The sequence below is a fragment of the Oncorhynchus masou genome, chromosome 21, assembly GCF_036934945.1.
Source record: "Oncorhynchus masou masou isolate Uvic2021 chromosome 21, UVic_Omas_1.1, whole genome shotgun sequence".
In the NCBI taxonomy this organism is placed as follows: Eukaryota; Metazoa; Chordata; class Actinopteri; order Salmoniformes; family Salmonidae; genus Oncorhynchus; species Oncorhynchus masou.
In genome coordinates this window covers 1,492,501-1,501,783 of record NC_088232.1, presented here as the reverse complement: position 1 = coordinate 1,501,783, position 9,283 = coordinate 1,492,501, and the positions used below count along the sequence as shown (strand labels likewise).

Here is a 9,283-nt window from a genome sequence, read left to right as displayed (position 1 = left end):
ACAACGCAGTCTCACTACTGGTGTCCCCCAAGGCTTGGTTCTAGGCCCTCTCCTCTTCTAAGTCATTCGGCCCCGTCACTAAGTCATTCGGCTCCATCATATCCTCACATGGTCTCTCCTACCATTGCTTGAAGTTTTCAGTTTTGTTTAGAAAACACTATATTTCTCAATGTATTACACCTGTGTACTTTACTGTATTTATACTTGGGATATAGCTTTTCAACAGTAAATATTCTGAAATCGCTGGAGGATGTCTTTAAGTTAACAAGACATGTTATGTTTAACAGCTCCTCTATTTGGGAGCTCTGATAACAGTCACTCATATGGGCTGGCTTGGTTACATTCCCTCTCTCCAAGCAATTCAGTTCACATCCTCTCAGTTGACATGGTAACCCTGAGGGCGGTGTTGCCAAGCAACAAGCAAGCAGGTCACAGTGCACTTCAAATCACTCCCAGACTGGCTTGTGTTTCCTTCCCACAGTCACTAAGAAAATAAAAAAAGAGTCCCCTTATCCTCTCAGAAAGAGAAGAGTATTTCTGTGACATGCCAGTACAAAGTTCATGACTCCTCAGTAAAGCAATGCGAGAGGTCATACGCTTACAAATTCCAAAGTAATTATATGTCATGCATATCAATGTAAAATGTATAACTCCTTAGTAATGCCATGTTTAATGTTCTTATGCTTACAAATGCCGAAATATTTACGTTATGCATATCAATATAATGTTAGTCTCTCCTTAGTAAATGCAAGGCAAACGGTATACACTTAAATGATTTTTTATTAGGATAAGCAGCAGCATTTCTGTATGAAACATGAGAAACAAATGTGTCGAACAATAGTACAATTTCCTATAGAGGGGTATGATGCCTCTGAATGAACATTATAGTGGTAAAATACCATGTATTGATATGAGTGGTTAAACTGAAAAGGCTTTATCTTTGACACTGTCTGATATGCTGTAGATAGTGCCACAAACACTCAAACGGAAAAAGTGCAAAAAAATCACACACACACACACACACACACACACACACACACACACACACACACACACACACACACACACACACACACACACACACACACACACACACACACACACACACGCACGCACACACACACACACACACACACACACACACACACACACACACACACACACACACACACAGCACATTAATTGTATTCATAATACATGTATTCACATATCAAATGTATAAAGCAGTATAGTCACCTAGGTAGCTGATATGATTTAAACACCAACTGGTATATTTATCATCCCCCCAAAAACAAACAAAAAACGAATAAAAAATCCTGCCTCAGGCAAAGGACAAATGATAACCACATTCTGTATATATGATAAAGAACATAGCAAAATATAAAACCATATAAAACTTGATATATACGAGCATGTTTCACAAACAGCCTAGCTGTAAAATACCAACATTTTCTGTGTCATGTAAAATTCACAGTGAAGTAGGGAAAACGTTCTTATCCCTTTATTTTTTGGGGTGAGAACATAGAGGCCCCCTTTTTCAACGAGCCTTGAACTGAGACATAATCATAACGTTGTACTTTATGGTCCTGTGGTGCTTGCGGCACCTGGACTTGTTCTTTAAACTAGCTTGGGACTTCAGTAGGGGTCAGAAAACCATTAGTCTTTGGATAACAAGTTATGAGACTGGGTCTGCTTCCCAAATGGCACCCCCTTCCTGCCTATAGTGTACTACTTTTGACCAGGGCACATAGGACTATGTAGGGAATAGGGGTCCATTTGGGATGCACTCTGGTGGTTACTCTACACTGGAGTAACTCTACACCCTAAGTGATATTCCAATGGTTGTTGTACAGAGTCTGTATGGTGTATAAGGCTATACGGGGGAATTCAAGGTGACACAAGGCACCTTCTCGTTAAAATCACCTTTTCCTTCTTCCCAGCACATGAAACCTAAAGACAGTGAATTAACACTTCCTGGTACGTTTTATAAAACAGAATATAAAACTGTACTGGAACACACACGTGTACATGGCAAAATCACTTTAATCTATATTAAAACAAATTCACCATACAGAACACGGGACATTCGCTTACTCTATTAAAGTGTACTGCTGTGTATACAGCGTATCGTGCCTATGATGGAAGATGCTATAGCGACACTAAAAAAGGACAGTCAACTCAATAGTGCGAGCTCCCCTTTCCTCCACCATCACTGAGTAGCAGTAGGACTCATGGGGGACCATTCTCTCCTTCTCCTCTCGTCCCCTCTGACAGGGAGCGCTCTGGCCTTCCTTCCCGGGGTTTCTGCTGCTTCCTGGTTCGTCCCAGCAGTGCTGACCGTTTTGTGAACAGAACAACACACTACTCGCTCTGCTACTGACTGGCCGGTCATTTATAGCCTGGGTTCAGCTGCATCCCGTCCCCTCCCCTCCCTCCATCCCTCTTCCCCCTCTCTCACGGTATTGTAAAGCATCGCTCCTTCCTCGTCTCCCCCTGGCAAAGGGAATGGTATAGTCCGTAGAGACACTGGAAATACTGCAGTGTCCATCATGCCCATTGTATGTTTGTGGCTATATATAAACTCCACTAATTTTCCCTGTCGTTCTACGTCAGGCTCCAGAGCTGCCCAGCAGTGTTCTGTATAAGAAACGTGTGGTGGTGTTTGAAACATGTGACTCTCCTATTGAGTTGAGAGTCCGTTGTGTTTAGTGCAGACTGGCTGTAGTTGTAGTGAGACCTCCTCGTCCTTAGGGGGCGTCACCTCCTGTGGTGGTCAGTCGCTGTCCTTGCGTAGGCTGCGGTCCGTGTGAAGGTTGACGGGCTCTGGGCTCTTGCACTGGATACTGGTCCCGTTCCCGTTTTGTCCCGTGCTGGTCACTGTGGCATCCGAGTGGCACCAGCAACACAGGCAGGACTGGAAGGGGACAAGGGGACACGGTTAGACACTTGAACAAGGGTACAAGTCTACAAGATTAGAGGCACTATTCATACTGTTGTGGTCATTCTGTGTTGATAGCGTTTATTCTATTGCTGCTACGATAGACGAGGTCCAAGTAGGCACTTTTCTACAGCTTACAATAATGAGGGCTTGTGTAATGAGGGCTGGGAATGCTTCTTTGAACAATATACTACATAAAACTACATCTGCTCACAGCGTGAGAAGTAGAACACTTTCTCTCCTACCCAAACTCTATGCCCCAGTTCTGCAGAGAGAGGAAGAGGCACGTTCAGGGTCTGGGAATTGCTGCTATGTGTTAGTCTCAGTCGCTCTCGCTCTCTGAGGACAGCTGGAGCTAGGGCATGGCTTATCTTCAGCTCAGGTCTCTAACAGATGTGTACAGTTATGTGACCTCACCGAGTAAATTAGTTCATAAATCACTGCTTTGCTTTACATTTTCTTTAAATAATGTCATCACCAGCACAAAGCCACAGCCCCTCGGTCGTGGGGAGAGGGAGAGGTTCTCTGTTTGCTTTACTGGCGAGACAGGACAAAGGGTTTGGGGAGGGCTGGAGGGGGGGTTAGTGGAGATACTGATTATATGGGGGGGAAGAGAGCAAAAGAAAGCGAGAGAGAGTGAAAAGGATAGAGATATACAGCAAGAGAGAAAAAGAGAGTTGGGTGTGTGTGTGTATGTTTAGGGATCTACTGTACCTTGAAGCAGTTTTTGAACTTCTTGCTGACAAAGTAGAGGATGATGGGGTTTATACAGGAGTTTACTGTGGCTAGGTTGATACTCAGGTAATCCAAGACCAACAGGAAGCTGAAAGAAACGACACCCATGTTTTTTGGCCAAACTTCCATTTGAGTTTCATCTCCTTTCAAACATTTTGAATCGTTAAATGGCAGCAACTCAAATAATGTCTGTCTGTGTTTAGTCTGTTGTGGTTCTAGATCCAGTCGAGTGATTCCCCACGTATTTCCACCTTTCCATTTTCCAACACACCGTATTGAATCAGTCGTTTCTAACAATGACATGACAACAGCAAACAAACATGGCTGCACTCACTTGAGCAGGTCACAGCGTCCAATGTCTCTCGGGTTGTAGACCATCTTCTTGAGGATCCTGCTGAGGTGCAGGGGGAACCAGCACAGAGCGAAGATCAGGACCAGGCAGAACACTGCTTTGGCCACTTCCCGTCTCTGGGGATAACAATAAACAACAGATTAGGAAAAGGTTGGACGATGACGATGAAGGGCGATGAAGACAAGATACTGAGAGTGGAAAACGTATTTAAAAAACCGCTGAGTCATCCTGAGTACTGTATGGTAATGTCTCTGGGGATGTAAACAGACAAAGTGTTAGGTTAGGTTGTTAGGGAGATGTAAGGTTATGTAATGTAAACCGGATAGGCCTGAGAGAGGAAAAGGACAAACCTTTAAAGAGACTAAACATGACGCAGCCCAACCTGGCTTAGGGCCTCCAAAACGCTAGAGGCTCTGGTTACAGTACATAACAACGAAGAGAAAAGGGGAGATCTGATACTAAGTAGTAGTACTATGAATGTAGAAGGCAGTCGGGGTGGGTTATGCAACGTCAGCTTGAGAGGCCTGAGAGAGGGCATGGGCTTTCTCCTTAAGAGACACTAAACATGAGGCAGTCTGGCCTCAAGTACCTTGTGTGTGTGTGTACCTGTTTGAGGTGTTCACTGAGGACGATGCGGAGGCTGCCGTTCCTGTGATTGAGCATCTCACAGGTCATCAGAGTGTAGAACACGGCCGTACACATCAGAGGAACGCAGAAGTAGAACCCAAACAACCACCAGTCCTTGATGTTCTTATAGTACTGCAGGAGAACCACAACAGGAGAACGTTAGTACACAGGTTCTATGCAGGAGAACCACAATTTTTAACATGCTAATACTCCAGAAGACTGTCCAGCAAGCAAACGTGGAAAACTGGTTGTATTGATGTCGTAATGAGGTCATTTCAACCAGTTTCACTTGCTAGGTTTGGTAACAAAGCAAGTACACTTTACCAATATGTCTATGTGATGGCAGTGACATATTCTAATCTACTACATCCACATATAAGAAGGGGATATTATCATACACGTTTTAAGGAGGAGCAGATGCCATTTGAGCATTTTTTTGGGCCACAGAATAAACGTTCCTCTATAACCTCTGTAACACATTACTAAATTCCTCACTCCAGGAGGGTGAGATACTGTCTGTCATACGTTTTCTATTGAATCTGGATTTAAATGAAATGACCTAAACCTCAGCATGGTTTGATCATGATATGGGATTTAGTATCTTTTGTGTTGCATGATGTGAACTAGACACACACATGGCTCAGCTTGAAGGAACCATACATCAGTTGAGCTGTAATTGCTGTCGTGGCCTGCGATCAATTATGTTCTCCAGGCTTGTGAATAAAGAAAGTGATCACCTCAGAGATTCTCTCTCTGAGGGGAAAAAAACGTATGGAGACCTCTGTCAGGGTTCAAATGCTATTTGGGTTCAAGTACTATTTGACATTTTTCAAATACTTTGTGTTTGCTCTAGCCTACCTAGAGTGCCAGATGTTTTTAGGACAATTCTATTCGTCCGTTAAGCCAAATAAGCTCAGTCAAGCACAGCTAAAGTATTTGAAATTATATTTGAACCCAGGTCTGGCCTCTGTATGCTTCCTTTCACCACATTTCTAGCTCTTTGGGTGGTTCCACCAAGAATGTCAGAGAAATGAATGTCAGTACGATAAATCTAGCACTGTATTTATAACAATTACTTTTCATGTCAAGTATTTGGACAGATGGAATTGTTTTTGATAGGTCACTGCAAGGATACACCACCACATGAAATCATGGACTCTCAGATTTACTAACTTAACACACATGTACGGTACTGTAACCCTACTTGAATCACTTTTGTCTTTTTAATCATAATGAATAATCATAAGAGAGGGGACCTGACCCTAGATCAGCACTCTTACTCTGAGACACTTTGTGGGACAGAATTGTTTGTATACCGGTAATAGGATTATTTGAAGTGCAGAAGCGTCAACAAGAAAATGGGTCGTACCATCATGAAGTCAGTCTTGGGGTAGAGCATGCATGTCCGTATGGTCTCGTTCCTGTAGTTGAATTCAACCATGTCGAAGCCGATGGCCTCTGGGACAGCCAGGACCATGGACAGCACCCATATGGACACGATCTCCATGGCCGTCCGAAGAGGAATGCCTACTCCCTGGACCCTGCTCCATGACGCCACTGCACGGTACCTGGGGCATAGAGGGACACAAAGAATGAAAAGGTGTACATGGTGGGGTAAGGTAGGGGTTAGAGCAGAGCCAGGGCTGTGGACAACTGCTGAGTTGGAACTACGAAACAGCCCAGTGGTGAAACTAGTTGTAATGAAGTCATTTCAACCAGCTTTTAATGGTTGTAATGAAGTAATTTCAACCAGCTTTAAATGGTTGTAATGAAGTCATTTCAACCAGCTTTTAATGGTTGTAATGAAGTCATTTCAACCAGCTTTGCCATCTAGGAGGTTCAAGTGACTGTGAAAAGTGAACCTATTTTAGAGACACTTCCAGGACTTGAATAATAGACTTACTTCAAACTTTTAACCCTGCATGGGAACATGATTGTGAGAACCACAGAGATATGGTGAGAAAACTACTGAAATTCTTGTTCATCTTATTATAATACCAATATGTTGGGTCAACTCAGCTGTACATTGTAGCATAAGCTCTATGAACTGGCTGCGTGGCAGTAGACCAGACACACACTGTATCGTATTGAGAGAAAAATTATCCAAGTTAAGATTTAATGAACAACAGATAATAATCAATTGTTTATCCTCAGAATCTAATATTCATTATTTTGTGAAGCCTCCAAACAAGCGTTGGCAGGAGCTATGGTCTGTTTGTTGACGCTTGTTTCCTGTGTTCCAAATCATGTTTGCTTGTTTGTTTCATTAATAGGCACCGCTTGTCTAAATGTTTTAGTAAAACGGTGCATCAAGATTTTATGGCTTGAACAATATATTTTTCATGACGCACTTGAATACCCTTGTCAAACAACATGGTGTCATTTATATTTTACCCAGCTGGTAATGCATCCACATTCTCACCCTCTCTCTCTCTCGTTTTCTGAGAACAAAATGGAGACCATCTGCTATTGATCTCTCTCTCTCTCTCTCTCTCTCTCTCTCTCTCTCTCTCTCTCTCTCTCTCTCTCTCTATGATGGGAGTCATTCAGCATAGCTGGTATGTTAAACTGGCTTCCATCCCTTTAGACCCAGAACAGGCCTCCTTATGCTCTTATCTCTCATGTCTGCTAACTCACAGACCAATGAAGCCGGACGTCAGCCCCTCACTTTCACTCTGCTGATAAACAGGACCGACTGTGTTAAGTGTTACAAGAACTGAAAGGAGTGAGACGGGAATACAAGTCTAGTCGTGTAGCAACAGACACAAAACAATCCGAGTTAAAAATGTGAGAATAAACATGTTTAGATTTGAGAATAAAACTACTTCGGCTACTAGAATCCTGACAAGAACCAAAGAATTTGATCATATTACTCCAGTGCCTCTCTACACTGGCTTCCTGTCAAAGCAAGGGCTGATTTCAAGGTTTTACTGCTAACCTACAAAGCATTACATGGGCTTGCTCCTACCCATCTCTCTGATTTGGTCCTGCCGTGCATACCTACACGTACGCTACGATCACAAGACGCAGGCCTCCAAATTGTCCCTAGAATTTCTAAGCAAATAGCTGGAGGCAGGGCTTTCTCCTATAGAGCTCAATTTTTATGGAATGGTCTGCCTACCCATGTCAGAGACGCAGACTCGGTCGCAACCTTTAAGTCTTTACTGAAGACTCATCTCTTCAGTGGGTCATATGATTGAGTGTAGTCTGGCCCAGGAGTGGGAAGGTGAATGGAAAGGCTCTGGAGCAACAAACCGCCCTTGCTGTCTCTGCCTGGCCGGTTCTCCTCTTTCCACTGGGATTCTCTGCCTCTAACCCTATTACAGGGGCTGAGTCACTGGCTTACTGGTGCTCTCTCATGCCGTCCCTGGAAGGGGTGCGTCACCTGAGTGGGTTGATTCATTGATGTGGTCATCCTGTCTGGGTTGGCCAACCCCCTTGGGTTGTGCTGTGGCAGAGATCTTCGTGGGCTATACTCAGCCTTGTCTCAGGATGGTAAGTTGGTGGTTGAAGGTATCCCTCTATATCTGGAGTACTTCTCCTGTCCTATTCGGTGTCCTGTGTGAATCTAAGTGTGCGTTCTCTAATTCTCTCCTTCCCTCTTTCTTTCTTTCTCTCTCTCTCTCGGAGGACCTGAGCCCTAGGACCATGCCTCAGGACTACCTGACATGATGTCTCCTTGCTGTCCCCAGTCCACCTGGCCGTGCTGCTGCTCCAGTTTCAACTGTTCTGCCTTATTATTATTCAACCATGCTGGTCATTTATGAACATTTGAACATCTTGGCCATGTTCTGTTATAATCTCCACCCGGCACAGCCAGAAGAGGACTGGCCAACCCACATATGCTCTCTCTAATTCTCTCTTTCTTTCTCTCTCTCGGAGGACCTGAGCCCTAGGACCATGCCCCAGGACTACCTGACATGATGACTCCTTGCTGTCCCCAGTCCACCTGACCGTGCTGCTGCTCCAGTTTCAACTGTTCTGCCTTATTATTATTCGACCATGCTGGTCATTTATGAACATTTGAACATCTTGGCCATGTTCTGTTATAATCTCCACCCGGCACAGCCAGAAGAGGACTGGCCACCCCACATATGCTCTCTCTAATTCTCTCTTTCTTTCTCTCTCTCGGAGGACCTGAGCCCTAGGACCATGCCCCAGGACTACCTGACATGATGACTCCTTGCTGTCCCCAGTCCACCTGACCGTGCTGCTGCTCCAGTTTCAATTGTTCTGCCTTATTATTATTCGACCATGCTGGTCATTTATGAACATTTGAACATCTTGGCCATGTTCTGTTATAATCTCCACCCGGCACAGCCAGAAGAGGACTGGCCACCCCACATATGCTCTCTCTAATTCTCTCTTTCTTTCTCTCTCTCGGAGGACCTGAGCCCTAGGACCATGCCCCAGGACTACCTGACATGATGACTCCTTGCTGTCCCCAGTCCACCTGACCGTGCTGCTGCTCCAGTTTCAACTGTTCTGCCTTATTATTATTCGACCATGCTGGTCATTTATGAACATTTGAACATCTTGGCCATGTTCTGTTATAATCTCCACCCGGCACAGCCAGAAGAGGACTGGCCACCCCACATAGCCTGGTTCCTCTCTAGGTTTCTTCCTAGGTT

General features: G+C 44.4%; 1 protein-coding gene across 2 annotated transcripts in view; it reads right to left on the bottom strand.

Annotated features, from left to right (window-relative positions):
- Window positions 1-762: 762 nt before the first annotated feature.
- The window catches only part of LOC135507572 (endothelin receptor type B-like), a 16,090-nt gene continuing 7,569 nt past the window's right edge, over window positions 763-9,283 (bottom strand). For both annotated transcript variants that reach the window (XM_064927090.1, XM_064927091.1), the window contains exons 4-8: window positions 6,022-6,220; window positions 4,632-4,784; window positions 4,008-4,141; window positions 3,653-3,761; window positions 763-2,914 (exon numbers count right to left, since the gene is read on the bottom strand). In XM_064927090.1, the coding sequence (XP_064783162.1) occupies window positions 2,774-2,914; window positions 3,653-3,761; window positions 4,008-4,141; window positions 4,632-4,784; window positions 6,022-6,220 (736 nt within the window). In that variant the 3' untranslated portion in view covers window positions 763-2,773. The remainder of the gene's footprint in view (window positions 2,915-3,652; window positions 3,762-4,007; window positions 4,142-4,631; window positions 4,785-6,021; window positions 6,221-9,283) is intronic.